General features: G+C 46.6%; 1 protein-coding gene across 2 annotated transcripts in view; it reads right to left on the bottom strand.

Annotated features, from left to right (window-relative positions):
* The window catches only part of PTCHD4 (patched domain containing 4), a gene marked incomplete at both ends in the record, with an annotated part of 78,113 nt that extends 61,380 nt beyond the window's left edge, over positions 1–16,733 (bottom strand). Inside the window, one exon of one of the 2 annotated variants that reach the window (XM_079550752.1) lies at positions 16,308–16,733. In XM_079550752.1, coding sequence (XP_079406878.1) covers positions 16,308–16,733 — 426 coding nt within the window. Of the gene's footprint in view, positions 1–16,133 lie in introns of both variants that reach the window. The other variant, XM_079550751.1, reaches the window with a different exon arrangement.
* Between the last annotated feature and the right edge of the window lie 2,756 nt (positions 16,734–19,489).

Genomic DNA, 19,489 nt, shown 5'->3' on the forward strand with positions numbered 1-19,489 from the left:
GCAGCTTCTCTGCTAAAAAAGCAAAATGTCGGGCTGCACTCCAGCACCCTGGCTGCTTAATCCCCCGTGATGAAGAATGACTGAAAAAAGAACCACCTCAGACCAGCAGTTTCCTCAGCCCATCCACAAATGGATTTGTGTCCAAGGGATGGCTTTGTGTGTGGAGCTGTGTGGGGAGGTTTCAGCCTAAGAGCCTTTCCAGTTCTAGGGGTCCCCCTTTTGGCCTGGAGAAGATACAGGAATTTCCTTCAAAACTTCTATCCAAGGACCGCCTTGGAAGGTGAAGAAGGTGGCTTCTTCATGCCACCAAATAGAACAGTAGTCATATTTTCCATCTATTCAAACTTTGCTATATGATAGTGTTCTGCAACGAGGTGCCACGTAGCTTTAGGATTTCTGCATTTTATGGCACAGTTGCAGCCCTCCAGTTGTACAAACTGGGACCATTTCTAAGCCTCTGTCAGGTGCTCAGCCATGAAGAATTTGGCTAGCCAGATCTCATTTTAAGAACTGAGCCTTTTCCCCTTTTCTTGCACATAACTACTGCTCATTCCAAAGGATTTTTTTTATGTCAAGACAAATGTAGGAATGAATCATGAGGGAGGGAGCACTGGCCTGAGGGAAATGTGCAAAACAAGTGTTTGGATATGTACCACTAACTTATCACACATATGCAGGCATGTCTAGGAAGAACACATTTTCCATCTTCCACATTTGGCAAACTCCAGGAATCTAGAGCATGAATATTTTATATAAAAGAACACTTCATATAAATTCTGATTTCATCTGCAGCTTAAAGTCAATACTAAAAATATTCTAACAAAAGCAAGAAAATGGCAAATTGTGTAAGAAGGTAAGAAATGCTTTTTTTTTTGGTGCAGGCCAGTGGTCCATCTAGTCCAATGGTCATGATTAAGGCATGATACACCAAGATTGAGTCTTCTATAATATGGCTGGAAGATGTCCTTGAGGGCCCAATGGATATTGTGGATCTCCTCCTGCACTTTAATAGAAGTGTGAAGCGAAATATAGGAAGGGGAGAAAGAGCAGAGCTGTTAACAAAGAGGTCTTTCTCCCAAATGCAGGGATTTGAATGCAATTGGCAACTAAGTGTAATTAAGATTAATGAATTAAAGCCGTCCTGTCCCCAGTGACAGCCAAGAGAATTTTGTGATTTCAAAATCCAGGTGGATGTAAACAGGACAGTATTCCACCAGAACGCTTTCTGCTTCTGATGTTGGCTAGATCTTAAAGCTTTCCTGAAGTCCATAGAGTTGGAGTCCAAACAAGAAACCAATTCCTGAAGTAAAAAAGCAAAAAGACAGCAGAAAACACTGAAAATCAATAATACCTCCTTTCCTCCCTTCCTTATCTATCAACAAAAGCAGAAAGGAGCAAAACTGTACAACTTTGCCATACACTCTTACAACCAAGCAGAACTATTACTTGGGGCAATAATTGTCCCAAAAGGAAACCCAGAAAGAGGTCATGGGTTGTGCTGGAAGGTTTGTGGGTCCCCAGGCTTTGTGAGCATCCCGCTGTGCACCTCCTCTAGGTGTTCTCCCCACATTGATTTGCCCAACACAGACAAGAAACAGGGAGAAAAGCTGACAAGGGGCAAAAGGATTTGGGCTGCCTGGTTTTATTTCTTCATTGGATGGAAATACGAAAAAATAAACAGTGGAGAAAAAGAAGTGGGGAGTAAAGTAGATCTTCAGGATTCTCTTAAGCTCTTACAATCTGAAGATTCAATAATGACTCAGAAAAGAGTTCTTTTTTTCTTTTTAAATTATGTTTTATGTTGGCAAACATCTCTTTAATTTTCTCTGGTCTCTGCTCTACCCCGTTCCTCTGGGGGCTGGCAGCCAAAGTACTGAAAGTCTGTGATAATGTTTTATCAAAGGCGAGGCAGAAAGAAGAGCTGGAAATCACAGAGCTAAGTGTGGTGCAGCAAGATCTGGAGGCCAGCACGATTCCGAGGTCGGCTGCCATCTGTAGCGTGCCCTCAGCTCAGCCCAGCTCTGAGGCAGGGCACAGTTTGCTCCCATCCAAAGCCCGTCCAGCAGCTGCCACACTTGCAGCACTGCACAGAGAAGCTGTGCTCGGGAACATCATGCTCTCCTGAAAATTCCTCCCTTTTTTGTGGCATATCATCAGTTTCACCTCTTTCTTTTTTTTTATTATATATTGTCTCAAATTTGACACTGTGAACCATTTCTCTACTTGAAGCACTCTTCCTTCCCTCCAGCACAGTCTTTTAACGAGTTTGGCCATTTGGAAGCTGGACTGACCCAAAAAATACCTCATTTCAGATGGCTTTGGGTCTTTCTTTTCCTGAGATTGCACCAGAATCTGGAAAGGAACAGTGGGCAGAAGGTGTTCCAGGCAGGTATTCATGCATTAAAATATAACTTCTGCTGTGATTTTGGGTCTGCATAGGAGATTGCTGACTCCCACCTAATGTATTTTGGAATTCAGTTCAAGGTTCTTCACTCCCACGTATGAGTATCAGCTGGTACCTCTTATATTTGAAAATCTTCCTCAAGATTGCCTGGTAAAGAATGCCCTTCTTGATAAAATCTTTTGTTCATAGCAGTTCATAACACTAGTTATGAAAGTAGTGTCTGATGATTCTCTAATATGTTTTCCTTAATTCTTATTCCTATACAAAAAAGAAAATAAGCTCATGGCACAATCTGCCATTTGGGTTTCTCCTTGTCTCCCATCCCTGCAGATATCCCTCATGGGATGTTAGCTGACATTACAACAAGGCTTCAACAACGCTGGGGAAGGACTTGGAGAACATGGCCTACGGGGAGAGACTGAAGGAACTGGGGCTGTTTGGGCTGGGGAAGAGGAGGCTGAGGGGAGACCTGATTGCTCCCTGCCAGTACCTGAAAGTGATTGCAGCAGAGCGGGGTTGGTCTCTGCTCACTGGTGACAGGACGAGGGGAAATGGCCTCCAGTGGTGCCAGGGGAGGTTGAGGTTGGATGTCAGGAAACACTTCTGTACAGAAAGGGCTGCTAAGCACTGCCATGGGCTGCCCAGGGAGGTGGTGGAGTCCCCATCCCTGGCTGTGTTTCAAACCGTTTGGATGTGGTGCTCAGGGCCATGATTTAGCGGAGGGCTGGTAGAGTTGGGGTGGGATGGTTGGGCTGCGGTTGGTCTCCATCATCTTTAAAGTCTTTTCCAACCTGAGCTGCTCTGTGGTTCTATGATTCTACGATTACAGGGCCAGCAGCTTTTTATCTTTTTCAGCCATGCTCTGTGGATGAGGTGCCACTCACACTGCCTCAGATGGCACAGAGAATATTTGCACTGAGAAGTGAGCATTAGCAAGCTGAACAATTTGCATCATTTTGCTGCAGCATATGCACTGCTGAGAGGCCTGAGAGGATGCACACAAGGTCTCAGTGCATACCACAGTTTCTGGTGACCGTAAGGTTCTGGCATGGCTGGAGACCCTGCTGTGCAGGGCGCTAGGCCGATGCACATCTGGATAAGCTGCCTGTCTTTTTGGTTGATGCTGGAGTTTCCTTAGCTGCTGTATTTTGTGATATGAATGGGTGGTGAAGGGTCCCATTCCCCTCCTTTCTGAGCCTTTCCAAGTGTAGGAGCAGCAGATTTCTGTGGCATTTTGTGAACTGAACTAGAAAACTGATCTGTGTTTATATAAACTAAATGCGAACTAACACAAAGAAAATAATTTCAAAAAGCTTTAACTCCCTCCTGGCTGCTGGCTGGTTTGGGATTTCTGTAATTCTTGTGCTCAAAGCCCACAGTTTTGTGGCAGTGTCAGCTCTGCAACACCTGAATGGTTCTCAAGGTGGCTGGACTTCACGGCAGGGTGTTTGTCCTTCCATGTGCGCTCACAGCTGCTATTCATTCCAAGCAAGGTTACTGATTTGGATGTGCCTTTTCAACCAGAACAAGACTCAACACATGGAAAGTCAAAGTTTAGTGTTGAAGCCCCAAAGAAACCTGCCAAATCAGAAACATTAGGGCCTCTGGGCTGCCTGCTGAGCTGGGGCAGAAACATGGGCCTTTCGGTATCCAAAGGGAGGAAAGGAGGGGACAGAACCTTCAGCAGGGTGTGGGGACAGAACAAGGGAAATAGCTTCAAATTAAAGAGGGTCGATTTAGGTTAGACAAGGGAAAAACTGTCTTCAGTGAGGGTGGTGAGGCACTGGAACAGGTTGCCCAGTGATGAGGTGGAAGCCCCATCCCTGGAGACTGTCAAAGCCAGGCTGGATCAGGCCCTGGGCAACCTGATGTAGCTGTGGTGTCCCTGTGCAGCGCAGGGAGTTGGGCTGATGGCCATCAGAGCTCCCTTCCAACTCTAAGGATTTTCTGATTCTAAGGTAACAAATCATTTTCCCCACGTAGACCTCAAAGGCATTTTAAAGTTAAGTTAATACATGTTAAAAAAAAAAAATCCCTGGAGTGTAAAGTGATTTTACAATTTATAGTAATACAATCTGTTCGAAAAGATTTGTGTTCTGGCAAGAAAAGTAAGATTTGGCCTTGTAATTTAAAAGAAAAATGCTGTAGATGATGGGACTTTAGATGTGGTAATCTCGACACCATTTTGTGGTAATCTTGACACCGTTGGATTGTAATGAAATAAATATTTAGGGGAAAATCCAATAAAGTAAGCCAAAGTATAATCAGAGGGAAAAGTACTTCCAGAGAACAGAATCTCAGCTTTTATCTTCAGAGTGCTCTACAAAATCATAGTCTCACTTATGCAATAAACCACCATTATCTGGCAACATAAGGTGCAGGAGGCTGGCAATTAATTCGAGTCCTTCTGCTGGAAGACAATTCCTTACTCAGATTTTAGATCTTTTGCAGCCATCTGATAATAAGTTCCATAGAAGTCTTCCTAAGCCTTGTCAGAGATTTGGCATGAGACAAAGCTGCAGTGGGAACGAGAAGAGACCTTGGATTTCCCCATGAAATGATGCTGGGCACTTTTCTCTCAAGTCAGTGCAAATGTGGATTACTCCCTCGACCATCCAGAAGCACTTCACCTGACATGAATCTTTGCTGAAATGTTCTCCAGATTTAGTAAATTCACATACTTATGGAAATTTGATGTGACTTTTTTATTTCAAATGATTGTATAGTGGAATTCAGCTATCTAATTTTCACCAGCTGAAAGGTAAAAGCATAATTGAAACATTCTCCCTCATCTATGGTGTCTCCTGAGAGCAAGTTCATATCTTCCTGCTGTAGCGGTTAAAAAAAGTGAAATGCATTGCTTCTGGAGATTCATCGTTCCCTTCTCTCACTACACGCTGGGGCCAGTTTAAATTAGATGATGAAAAGGACTCGAAGTAGGAGAAACAGCTCCTGTCTTTGGTATTTAGGATGAGTTTCCCTACCATGGGTCTTCGTACGTGCTACAACCCAGCACTCACATCACGCACTCTTAGTGGCCCAAACTGTCTGTGTAGACTTGACCATCCCCTGTAGCCATGAAGTTGTGAACACTGGTGAAGGAGGAATGCTCTGACTCCATAACCTATTTCACCATGTGACTCGTGGCACTTCTGGTGCTGCAGTCACGCTCAATTTGGTCAAAAAGCAACGCAAGGGATCCAGCTAGATATTTTTGAACTATCCTGTTCAGATGAGTTTTAAGACTGTCTGCTACAAGAACTTTTCTCAGCGCAACCAGAATCTCATTAATGAATGACAAAGTTCGACAGGAACAACACAGAGTCAGTTTGTAACATCAGGCTTATGAAGATTTTAAGTGCTGGGGAAAAATGCTTAACACGGCAGAACAGCTAGAAGGCTGGCCCACCAAAAATCCACAGTCAGCAGAAAAATCCAGAAGAAAACTGGTTTCGTTTAAAAAATTCAAAGTATGGAGTGAAATTTGTCCTGCAGAACTTGGTCTCCAAGATGAATGATGAACGACAACACTGAGCAGTGAAATTTCCATACTTGCCAAGAAGTCTCAGAATCAGAAGTAAAACCACGTGCCCTTTCCATAGGGAATGCAAAATCTTTAACATCAATTCTGTCCTTGACCTTGGTCACATCACTTGAGCACTGTATCTTCAATGCAACGTTTGTGAAACTCAGCTAATAGGAATCTGTTTCAAGGGACACAGGTTGCCCTGTGGGGACAGAACGTAACTAAAACTCTTCAGAATCTTGTTTTATTTTCTGATCAGGTCCATAACTGCTCCAGTTCTGTCCGTGTAAATTCAGCTGCTACAGACAACTCTTTGTTTAATATTATCTGTGAATTCCATTTCCATGCAATTCAATTCTACTTCTCAGTAATTAATAGAGATGTTAGATGAGACCAGATCTAACAAGAATTCTCAAGATACCCTAGCAAGATGCCTTCCATAAACTTGTTCTGTTTTCATTTATCATGATTCTTCATTTGCAGCCTTCCAGCCAGTTTCCAGCTCACACGACTGATTTCCCATCTAAGCCAATCTGAAGTAATTTTTGTATTAGCATTTCCTCATACTAACCAGGAAATAGGCCTGTCTGACCTTATAAATCTTGTACACCTTTGGCCTTCCAATGTTACACAGAAGAATGAAATTGCCCACAGAGCTCCAACACCTCTGACTAAATTTTTCCAGCTGCACTCTGTGCAATGGGGAAATCATGGCAAGTGTGAGGAGGACCTGAGCTGCAGCATAACAGAAATTCTTGAATATGTGATCCCGCACCACTGTCACCATTCCACTCTTCAAAAGGCCCCCTTACAAAACAGTGGCTGTCTCACTTTAAAACCATTCCCCTTGTCCCATCACCACCCACCCTCACAAACAGCCGTTCCCCTCCTGTTTATCCGCTCCCTTCAAGCACTGGAAGGCCACCATGAGGTCACCCCACAGCCTTCTCTTCTCCATCAAGCCCAGTTCCTTCAATCTTTCCTCATAGGAGAGGTGCCCCAGCCCTCTGATCAATAGAGTTCTATTCCGTGCTATTCTTTATACTTGTTGTCTTTTACTTTGCTGCTTTAAAGGAAGTGGAAAAAAAAAAAAAAAAGCCTTCATCTCCCCCTCTGTCTTTATTTTTTTCTGGTCATTTTTTGCTACTCCAAAGATTATTTGGAGAAAGAAAAAAAAAAAAAAAAGAAAAAGAAAAAAGAAAAAAAGAAGAAAAAAAGAAAAAAAGAAAAAAAAAACATCAGAGCCATTCCTAATTGAGCTTTGTTAAGATCTGCTAAGCAGTGACAAATGACCCCATTTTTAACTTTCCAGTCACAGAAGGTCACAGATTGCCTTGACTTGGCTTGAAAATGATTGATTTCTCCATGTTTCTCCAACTTAAATAAATTTAATTCTTTAAAATGATCTTTAATAACAGCCGTTCCCCCTCCTGCTGGGGCATATAAACAGGAGGGGAAGGGCTGTTTGTGAGGGTGGGTGGTGATGGGACAAGGGGAATGGTTTTAAAGTGAGACAGGGGAGGTTTGGGTTGGATATGAGGAGGAAGTTTTTCCCCCCGAGGGTGGTGAGGCACTGGCACAGGTTGCCCAAGGAGGCTGTGGATGCCCCATCCCTGCAGGCATTCAAGGCCAGGCTGGATGTGGCTCTGGGCAGCCTGGGCTGCTGGTTGGCGACCTGCACACAGCAGGGGTTGGGACTGGAGGAGCGCTGTGGGCCTTTGCAACCCAGGCCGTTCTGTGACTCCATGATTCTATGTTCAAATGTCACACTTTCCAACTGCTTCTGAAGAGAAGTGAATTTGTCAGTTGGATCCAAAGGGTGTGTGGTACCGTCTCTTAGGGGAAGCTTTGCACTGATCTATGAATAAAGCCTCACTTGGTAGAACAAGAGTCAGCATCAAGAAAAGCAAAGGTGGATTTTAAGGAGAAAAAGTGTGCATTTTAGGCAGAAAAAATGAAAATCCTGTTGCATCTGCTCATCATTGAAGTTATTCACGTACTAAGTTAATGAATCAAGATCTGCTCTAAGAAACCATTTAAGAAAATGGCTAGAAATGGGGGATTTGTAGCTAAGTCTCAGGCCCTGTCATTGCGTGATGAAGTACTGCTAACAGCATCTTTTTTCTTAACAAACTGCAAATTACTTCACAAACTAAACCCACTTGGAAAGCTCGGAGTGAAGATCACTTGGTCCATCCAGTGTACTGTCCTGGTCTCCAATGAAATCCACAGTGTCCTGCTGGGGACACATCTTTGTCCACTGGGAGTTGGTTGTGTCCTTGGCTGTGCAGCAAATCTACTGGGGTCTTCTCTTTCCTTCCTCCAATACAGAAGCTAAGGACAAGGTAGGCATTGCTTCATGAAAGTTGCTATTTTCATAAATGCTGTAACTCTCATACAAAAAGATTCAGTTGAAATGTTAGGGGCTCGTCCTACAAGCAGCACAGATAACAAATGATTTAGCACAGAATTAGCAACACAATCTGTGTCAGTTTCTGACTCAGAGTGCATTTATGTAGCTGTTTACACACGTGCACATTCACACCACGTATAAGGAAAGAATGACACTTCCCAGTCAGAATGACAACACTTGTGTAACACTGCTGGGAGCAGCTACACAAGGTGCAAGAGAAGTGGGATCCGGTCTTACACATAGAGCTTTTCTGTCTTGCTTAGACTGCTGACTTGGGTGCAAGTTTTAGTCTGAAGTGGTTCTAAAGATGACCTTTATGTTGCCTGTATGTTGTGAGAGGATAAGGGTTAGGTGCTCTGTATGGAATGGGTCAACAGTTGGATAAGATGACCTTGGAGGTCGTTTTCAACATTAATGATCCTGTGGTTCTATGATTCTGTGATAAGGCTCTGGGGTGCCACAATGCTTTCCGAGGGACAGACATGCAGGATACTCCAAGAGCAGAAAAGCTTTCTGGCTTTAGGGCTGGTGCAACAGGAATTTGTAAAGAAGATATATTTGGACAGATGCCCTAGCATCTGCCATCATATGAATTTAGGAAAGTATACACCAATGGCACTGAATGACTTTTTACATCTTAGTTGTAGGCTATTACCACAGCAAAACCATTTTGCACCGAAAGCCGGAGGATTTTCTGCTATCTGCTCTGCTGTGGGACCAGTTTGCCAGCAGAGTGCAGTGGAGGAGGCTTCTTCTGGGGACAGAAAAAATGATCTGGCCATCTTAGAGCCGTGTAAAGTCTAAGATCTAGAGCTGCTCCAGGAGCTTCATGCAGGAACTACCCATCAGTGAGTGAGTGGCTTCAAAGAGAACAAAATCTGCAGTGAGATCTCCGTGCCATACTGGAGTTGCCCACTGACAAACTACTCCCTTCGTCCTTGAATTTCTTACACAGAAGTTCCTTACAGCTGGAAATCTTCCTGCTGCCACCAGATCACACTTGCTAGTGCACGTGAAGGCCTCAAAGCACATCACCTAAAGCCCCCACTCCTTAGTGGCCCAACCACTGTAGAAGTGGGACTGATGCACACCCGAGCTGGGGTCAGGGCACTGATGCGCACCACGGCACGTGATGATCTCTGCAGTGCCCAGGAGTGCTTTCACTTCTCTCTCCCTTTGCTCTACCAAGCAATTCCTTTGCTATCAGTTCTCTACATGAAACTCTTCTTCCTTGGTAGGTATGAAAATACAGAGCACGACTAAAGCGGTGAGCAACTGAGTTGTAAAGACTTTATAGCTTGCCCTTTTTGCCTCTTACCTTCTCCTTTCCTTCCCTTCCCTTCTCACACAACACTTTCTTTGTGAAGCAGTTGAAAGCTTTGTTTCATTTGTATCTAGAGCTTTCCAGCTGCAGCCCCAACACCCACAGCATGCGTGGCTGTTTGCACCACCAGTGTGCAATGGATGTGGGGTCTGCATCAATTAAAGGCATTCTGTACAAATGCATGATCGTGGTTTTAAAAGCTCATATCGCCCACCTCAGAAAACCAGTCAGCATGCTTTCTTCACCATTGCTTTTCATAGAGTCATGGAATCACAGAATAGCCCAGGTCGGAAAAGACCTTAAAGATCACCAAGTTGAACCACAACCCGACCATCCTGCCCTAACTAACAGCCCTCTGCTAAATCGTGGCTCTGAGCACCATTACACTCTTGTGATAACTGTAAAGAGCTTTTTTTTTCCCTTCTCTTAATATCTGATAAAGTTTAACACCGTTTTTATTGCTAGATGAATACTTTCAAAATGTACAGCACAGCTCACCTGCATCTTTTTTTTTTTTTGCTTACTAAGAAAGATACGTATGCAACATGCATGGGCCCATATACATAAAGAGTGTAAATAATACAGTAACTTTCTGGAAATACTCTCCTTACAGTGTGCCTCCCAATTTACAGCAGAACATACATTTATCTATCTATTTATTAGTTAATTTTTAAGATTTCCTTTCCTCACCAAGGCATTTTGAAAAAATGGGCACAGGGATGGTGGAGATTAGAAGCTTTTCTGTCAGTGTCGAAGCAGTGGTGGAGGATTCCATGAGCAAATGAGGGATTTAAAGTGTCCTGCACATGATAAAACCAAACGATAAGTTTAACTCGGAATGTTTAGTAAATATTAAAATAAACATATAGTACATATAATATATAATATTTTTATTATGTATATATAAATGTAATATAAAATAGTTTTCTGTCCACAGAGGAACAGCTTTTGTAGAGAGATAAGCAAACATAGCTGCTGAGCTTTCTGCCTGTGGCAATTGGTTGTCACCCTCCACAGTCCCAGAGGTGAGCAGTTGCTACAAACAAATGAACTTCGATGTATGTCTCCTTTTTCTCTCCAGCCAAACTTCCAAATGCTTCTTTGTAATTGATCCTATCATGGCAAGGCCTCCAAAGAGCCTGGCATTGCATAATAGGCCATCCCTCTCCTCAAGTGCTGACAATATTAAGGAGTGTAATAGCTTGGGATGAAAGGCGTGAAGAGGCTGACCAGGGTCATCTTGAGATGAAGGGCAAAGCCCAAATTAAAATCAGCATCTGCCACGATAGAGGGAACCATGTCCTCTGCCTGCTACCCTGCCTGTGCAACAGCGTGTCTCACAGCGCCTGATGTTGTGTCTTTGCCTCTCTGCAGACCTGCATGGCATGCAGATTGTCCACAGCCCTGATGGGATCACAGAATCACAGAATTGTAAGGGTTAGAAGGGACCTCTAGAGATCATCAAGACCAGAGGCTGATGAAGAAAGTTCAGTTTGCCCTGGAGAACAGCAGAGCAAAAAAGCAAACTAAGCCCCATCACTGATTTACACATTTCTTCTCTGTTTTTGCTGCTTGTTTACCATGGGACAGCTTGTCCTGATACAAGTTAGTTCAGTTTCACGTCCCTGGCCCTGCCAGGATGGTCTGCTCTCCCTTTTTGGTAAATCAACTTCAAAGCCAGTCTTGCAGAACGAGGGAAGAGACCTTTCTGAATGTATTAAGTGCAGAAAGTAATCGAGAATGTTCCTAAATATGCAAGAAATGCTTTGTTTCTGCAAGCAGTCTGACCATGTCCTTTGAAGCTGAAAGCTGCAGGGACATCCTGCAGCAAGGACACAGACACAGCTCCAGGATCAGGCACCAGGTGAGGAGCTCTGCCTCATCCTGCCTGAGAGTGTGCAAGCACAGGTGTGAGCACAAGAGGGTCCTTGTTCTGTTTTGATTCATTTTCAAGGAAGTTCTCCCAGCCTCTGAGCCAGGAGAAGTTTCTTGCCTTCACACATTTTTCTGCCTTGCTTTCATGCTTCTGAGCAGCTGCTCCGAGCTCAGCCCCCAATCCTGCCTTGATCCGAGAGGCTCAAATGAGAACTATCCGCTGCCTCTAGCCTTCCCCTTCTGATCCTCTCCCTGCTCATATTTTATTAGTTTGATTTGACTTCGCTGCCATTGCCAACCACAGAGCACTTAGCAGGATGCTGAGCCACAGGCTTGGCTTGGGGCAGGCGGGATCAGGATGGTGCAGAGCTGCACTGCCTCCAAGGAAGCCCCTGGAGAACACTTGGCTGGTAGCAAATCTGCAATTACAGGTTTTAAGATGCAAAGTGAATGCACGCAACTTTTCTGCTTAAGCAATAGAAGGTCCCATATCCAACAGATATGCTTATCGTAGTTGTGGAAATAGAGACGTCTCTTTTATTGGCTGCTGTTTAGTGCAGCGCTCATAAACGACTGATAATTAATTGAAGGCAGTGTTACAGAAAACAATCTGCCCATAAAGACTCCTTTTAACCAGCAGTTGTCATGTTTGTTGTGATCTCAAAGAAATAAGTTTGAAGTTATTGACTTTTCTGAGACAAACTAGCAAATAAACATGAAAACAAACAGTAAAAATGAAATACTTGGAACAGAGTGCTTTTGTGCATGTACTGTTTTCCAGGTTAGAACCGTATTTAGAAATAATTCTTAGCAGCGTTCTCTTCTTTTTAACCCGGTAAAGACAGGACTTTGGAGGGGCTTACTGACAGTGAGGGGTCAGAAGACCATAATCTCCTTTCCAATATCTGATACTGCACAAGAAATATCCCCAAGTAATCAATAGGTCTGTCCAGATTAATAAATAATATGAACCTCAGCCTGTGCTGTAGCCACAGGGCAGAGGCACAATGTATCCAAGCAGATACACACTGCTATCCCCAGAAGGGAGGCAGTACATGTACTGAGAATGGACTCTGACTCGTGCTATCCCTGAAGCCATGCTCCAGCACTGTTTGGGAAGATGAACAGATAAAAATCACCCCTGAGAGCACACCTGTGAGTTAACAGCTTTGTGCAAGTCTGTGCTCCTTGTAACCTTGCCTGCTCTACATGGCAGGAGCTCAATCCAGACCCCTGCACAGGAACATTGCTCTGTGCCTGCGGTAGGGTGAGCACGAGCAGTCTTGCTCCATGACTTATCCCAAAACTCTCCATCCGAACTCCATTCATCCAGCTCTGATTTCCTGCTCTGCCACGCTCTGTCTGCATGACCTTGGGCAAGTCACTTTCTGGCTGGGCTGCAGACTGCAGCGTGGTGGAGCAGTCGCTGTAACTGCACTGACCACAGTCCCGACAGCGATGGCAGTAGGAATAAAGCTGGTTTCACCTAGCAACTCAGAAAAACAAACTACAGTGATCCCTACATTGCCAAAGTGGATTTTGAATGCATTTTAAGCATTTAGAACAATGCTGCAATCTGCACAGTGCAAGTAAGCGCCATCTCTCTGCTCCTCCTCTGTCAAATGGGGAGACCAAGACTTCCCTCCTTAGGAAAGGGCAGTGAAAATAGATGTACTCAAGGCTCTAATCTCTTCCAGCTCTGAATAATCGTTACCTTACACAGACAGATTTTCTTAGAAAAGGACAGGCAGTTTTGCTAGACTCTATGGCCCCATCCAGCCCATTTGAAATCAGAGCGGTTTGCTGAAATTTGGCGCACGGAATGCTCCTGTGAAAGACATGGCAAGAGCTCACCCACAGCCAACCTCCAGCCCATCTTACCCAACTGGGAGACAAGAAGAGAGACAAAGTGAGAGCTGCTCGTGAGATCTGAGGGGAGGGAAAACTACAAGAGGTCTTTACAGGTCCCAGGTTGAGCAGGAGAGCGGATTGGAGCTGCTCAAGATTGTCACTGTGGTTCCCAAAAAAGTGCAGGTGTTGCCCTTTGTCAGCTGCAGACTAACACAGCTGGGGCACCTTCACGGCTTGTAAACCCAAAGTGTTGTTCTCAGAAGAATTTTCTTCAAGCTACGGTCATTCTTAAAGATGAGAAACTGTACTGGTATTAACCAAGCACCAAGTCATTGGAGAAAGTGAGACAACCTTAGAAGACCCTGATGGGTCCCTCTTGGCTACAGGGAACTTTAGCTGAGAAAGCTCCCAAGGACATGGACCAGCCATGTAGTGAGCACCGGTCCACACCACGTATGGCTGGCAGCCTTGGCTGACTGGTTTGCCCACCTATTAGGTCCTGCCACAACTGCTCTCTCATGTCACGACTCAAGCGAAAAGAAATAGAAACCTCATAGCTATGATCACAGGAGTGGTTCCCTTTGGTGAACATCCAGACACTGATTTGCTCTTGTGGTGTCCCATCCCAGACATTCACAGTTAAATACATCTGGACAACCCAGGAGCACAACTTCTTCAAGCTTCCTCAGCTTTTGTTCAGAGGCTGGACAGGGAAGCCAATAAATAAACCCAGGATCCCCTACTAAACTGTGCTTTTGGCCATTCCTTGTGCTACCAGAAAAAGAAAACCCCTCTTTCCTAGCAGTAATAGAGACTCTTTTCCTTACCGCAGGTGCAGGCTGCCATTTTTAGCCTTTCTCTGAAGAACAGCCACAGCTTTTGGTGGCCCCCAAATGTATCCCCCTGCTGAGAAGTGGCTGGAAGGCACCCAGCTTTGTCCCATGTTAAAACCGGACACGTAAAGGCACCTGGATGATGATACACATCAACTAATGGGGGATTGGAGGTGCTGGGCTAATATTTGGCAACACTTAGAACCACATTTTGAGAAAAACTTTGTGTGTATGATTTTTCTCCCAGCCACTGTTAGTCTCCAATCCCAGTCAACTTTTTCTCACTTTATTTAAAAAAAAAAAAAGAAGTAGAAATGGTCAAAAACCACATTGCAAATGACCCCATCCTGACTGCGACAGGCTCAGCTGAGGTAGTTAGACATGTGGAAATTAATCTGGACCGAGGGAGTAGAATCACCATCTCTGTATGAGAATGGGCGATAGCGATGTTAATCTAGATTATTGGTGTCTCCACTGAATTGATTTAATTTCAATTTTAAAAATAAGCAAAATAGAAAGAAAATGCTTTTATTTTGTGTTATAGCAGGATTGTCTCCATAATGAATTAAACAGCAACAATTATTCAGGAGTATTTAATCCAGAGTCACTCATAGTGTTCCCAAGCACTGCTTGCACTCAGGACTTTCCAACAGCACGAAGGACACCTTTCCATCTCCACCAGCTCAAAGAGCCACAACTCTGCACGAGACAGATGCTGTCACATCTACAGCAATGGGACCAAATCCCACGCATCCCACTTGGCCCTTGTGCTGAAGGAAAAAGACCAGTAAAATCAACCAGTATTTCTCTTCTAGTTTTTTGGGCAGCGACTGGCTTTTCTTTTTTTCCCTGGTAAATCAAGAGTAACAAAAGATAACTTCAGGACCTGGCCGGTAATTGCAACAGCACTCATCTCTGAGGGGCAGCAAGAAATACTCCTTTCCCTATGATCTGAGTTCTGAGGGACCAGCAACCTAGGGATTCTGTTCAACTCTGTTAAGTAATCCCTGCCTCTGGTGCAATGCCTGGGGAGCATGCAGATATGTCACAATTTGCAGAAACTTCTACCATCCACCTTTAAACTTTCTGCCTTATTTGCTCACAGCAGGTTAGTGAGGCAGACTGCTCCTTACGAGAGGGAAAAGGGTGCGTGTGTGCCAGGGGAATATTCCTGAGACACTTGTGCCAAAATGCTTATTTTTTTTAATCAGAAGGGCTGAAGCTTCTGTCCCCTTCTACCTTGTTTCGCCTTCACTGGAAGCCTCTTGCTGATGGGATCTGTCCCAAAACTCCAGCCCATCCATCAGCACCAGAACTAATTATTTTCATACTGAGAGGAAAAAAAAATAATCCACCCCCCGTCCCCTTCTATGCATGCAGGTGAAGAAAGAGCAGGCAGAACACCTGAAATCACTCCTCACCCAAACCTCCTGCTTCTCCTATGGCACTCGCAGGGTCAGGGAGATACAGCAGCTCATCGTGCCTTAGAGGAAAGCCTTTTTCTGGCCATACCAAAGATCAGCTACCCTACCACGTCACTGGGGCTGGAATAGGTGACAGCAAAACCCCAGTGAGACCCCAGCGAGACCCCAGCTCTCCTCCCCACACCCGGTTCCGACCTCCTGTCCCCTCTCCCGATGCATTAACCCCTCGAGGCACAGCAAGGTCTCCCGGTCTCCAGGCTGCTCTCCGCTCCCTGCTCCTCCTGGCTCAGTACCGTGCGTCCCCCCCCTCCCTCCTCGCACAGAACAATAGCAAGGCATCAGCTTCGGCTGCTTCCCGAGGAAAGCCCAGATCAAACACATTTAGACAGAAAGAGAGAGATATGATTATATTCCTCTTGCTGTTTAGGACAAGAAATGAAGTGCTGCCTCTTTAATTGGCAAAAGCATGCAGTAAGAGCATACCTTTAATTTAGTGTTGGGATAGCTCACTTGCACCCTGGCTGTTGTCTTATTGGAGAGGGCAGCCTGCCTCAGATCCTCTAGTACTGAAATAATATCATCCAGCACGCATTTCTTATCCTGATTTCTCAACACACACAGATGGGAAAAAGTATAATTATAGCCTTTGTAGTTCACCTTCATTTCCAGCACGGCTCGGTGGATCTGCAGGATCACATCAGCCTGATGCAAAATATTGCCTCCGGGTTTGGAGAGGAGAATCACCCTGCCATACCTCCCCGGGGTGTGCAAGTCCGAATACAGCTGGCTTTTGGATTGATCGAGGGAGAACAGGCTGCTGGCTAAGCTCCTCTCGATCTTGGCCAGGCTGTGGCTGGGGGCTACCAGGCTCTCCAGGTCAGTGTCAGGCTGGAAGCGGTTGAGCAGGCTGAAGCCGAAGATGATGGTCAGGACTGCGGGCACAGTGAGGAAAAACACCGGATGCCTGCTCACGAATAAGCCCAGCTTGTAGAAAAACGACTGGAGCCCTCTGTGTATCACCTGCCGCAGCATCCTCCACCAGATCCAGCCTGCAGATGCTCCTGGCCGTCTTAGAAAGCACATGTGACATGTGTAGCTCCTTACCCCTTCCTGTCAGTTTCCTTTTCTCTCTCCCTCTCTCTCTCTACTACTCCTTTAAAAGACTGCAGCAAGTTGCAGCAAGACAGCCAAATATTGATCAATGGGGTGTGTGTGTGCGAGCGTGCGGTGTGTGTGTGGAAGGGACCGGGCAGAGCAGGGAGGAGGGGGGTCCTTGCTTTTCTCCTTTTTTTTCCCTCGCTCTTTTTCCCCTCCTCCCTCCCCGTAGCCAACGAGCAGCTCCCCCCTCCCGCCGGGGGCCCCCCTCTCGCCGCCGCTGCTCGGGCATTGCAATGGGAGCGCTGCCGGCTCCGCAGTGCCCGCTCCGAGCCGAGCCCCGCTTCCCCGGGCGGGCTGGAGGCGAGCGGTCCCCCCCCCCCCCCCGCTGGAAAGCGCCGCTGCCCTCCTCCCTCCTTCCCTTCCCTCCTTCCCTCCCTCCGCACACACACGCGTGGGGAATTGGCTGGGGCGGGAGGATGATGCTGCATTTTAACATCCCCCGATCCCTCCCTCGTCCCCCCCTCCGGTCCATCCCTACCGGCTGCCCCGGGCACCCCCCGCTCCCCTTCCCCTGGGGACGGCTTTGAGCGGGGATTTTGCGGAGCAGCAGCCCCGGTCCCACGGCTGCTGCATTCCCCCGCGGCATTGCCCCGAGATGCACAGCCCCGCATCGCCACCTCTCCCGTTTCATCCCTCGTTTGCAGCCCGAAGTCGCCCGCGTGGAGCCGCCCCATGGTGCTGTGAGGGGGACGAGGACTCCGGGAGAGGTGCGGGGTAAAGGGCACGAGGTGCCCAGCTGCTCCCTTCTGCAGCCCGACCGCCTGGCACCTCTGCCCTGGCCAGCAGCCCTGCGAGCAGTGACCTAGCAGCTCCAGGACAGGGTTCCTGATCCCCCTCCAGCTGGAAAAGACGTTTTTCGAGCAAAGCCACCAGCAGCCCATTACATAAGAGCAGAGAAATTCTGCAGCTCCCAGGACCGAGGGAGAGCAGCAGAGAAATGTATGCGTTTGCAGTAGGAGGGCTGCCCACCAACTCTCCAGGCAGGAAGCTCTGCTTCTCCAGGAGCTACGGCCAAAGCTGCCTGGGACAGCAGATCCAGCCTTGGCAATCCTGACAGCCCAGCAGGAAAGGCAGGAGAAAAGGCAGATTTATTTTTGGTATTTAAATCATAATACTAAATTGTAGGAATATAATCCAAAACAACGCTCTTCAGTATGGAATCTCTGCTTGGTGCATCCCTCCCATCCAATTCCTGCTGTATTTTAGGTAGTATTGTCAAGCAGGAATTGATTTCTTTAGGGGATTGAACCAAAGATGTGCAAAGCCTCAGAGAGCAAGGTTTTGCCATAATAAACCCCAATTGAAACAAGGACAGTGAAAACAAGGGAACTAGAGAACTAGAGCTTGTCACAGCACACTCTGCCCAAGAAAAGCAGCAGGCTGAGCTCAGCTTTCAAGTAATTATCAGTGTATTGGAGAAAAAAACAGCTTATTTAGCAAACCCTTTCACCCTGACACCTCCCACACTTCTGTGCATGGACAGGACATACACAGAACAGCCCACCTTTGAGGGCTGCAGGGCTTGCATTCAGTCAGAGCCGACAATCCAGTAACACTGGGAACCTGAGGTCCTGCAGAAGGCTGGAATGATGACATTCTTCCACGTGGATGCAATTGTGAAGTTGGGAGCAATGGCTTGGAAACTCTCCTCACTCAAGTTGGTGATTCACAATTGCCTTGGTAAAACTGGTTTAATTTTTTAAAGATTTGAATGGTTTCTGCTAGCACATCATGCCTTTCCAATTCAGGCTGCTTTTATTTAGTGGCCTAGATACTGCTGATCTGGAGGCTCTTGCTGGCGTTCTTACAGAGTGCAGGAAGGAGAAGCCGAAGGAGGGAAAATCCGTACAAAAGTCCCTCTCAGCCTCCTGCTTCCTCAGCTTGAGGCACTGCCCGTGATGGAAATCTGCCCCAGGAAATGCTAAGCTCCATTGGTACAAATTACAGCTCTCCGTCTATTTTATGATGCACTTATGCCAATGGTTGAGTGCTCCCAGTGAATAAAGTCTGAATGTAAAGGCTTTATTGAGCCTTTGTACTTACACACATGAGCGAGACCTTGAGTGGGAACTTGGAACCTGATTATGAGAGCCCTGGACAGAGTACGGCATCGCGTCACAGCACATCCCGGGCTGGAAGGGACCCCCAAAGATCACGGAATCCAGCCCCGGCCCCACACGGCACCTCCAGCCCGGCTCCCAGCGGCGTTCCGGCGCTCCTCTGGCCGCTCGTGGCCGTGCCCGCCGCCCTGGCTTGCTGCACCGTGCCCACCGCCCTCTGGGCGCAGCCTCGCCCTCAGCCCCGGCCCTCCCCTGCCGCAGCTCGGCGCCGTCCCTCAGCCCCTCGCCGTCGCAGAGCGGAGCTCAGCGCTGCCCTCTGCTCCCAGTAAGGAGCCGCACCTCGGGCCTCCCCTCAGGCTGCTCTGCTCTGGGCCCGCCGGCCCGAGGGCTCTCGGCCGCCCCTCACCCCCTTGTCCTCCAGGCCCTTCCCCATCTCTGCAGCCCTCCTTTGGATGCTCTCTGATAGTTTCTGCCCTGGTAAAACTGTGGTGCCCAAATCTGCGTGCAGTGCAGCCCGGAGCAGAATGGGATAACGCCTCTCTTTAACCAGCTTGAAGCACTAAAATGTTTCTAAAAAATGTATCTACAAATATCTTTGTGTGGGTGCCGCTGGCAGGGAGG

The sequence above is a fragment of the Tetrao urogallus genome, assembly GCF_951394365.1.
Source record: "Tetrao urogallus genome assembly, chromosome: 2".
NCBI lineage: Eukaryota > Metazoa > Chordata > Aves > Galliformes > Phasianidae > Tetrao > Tetrao urogallus.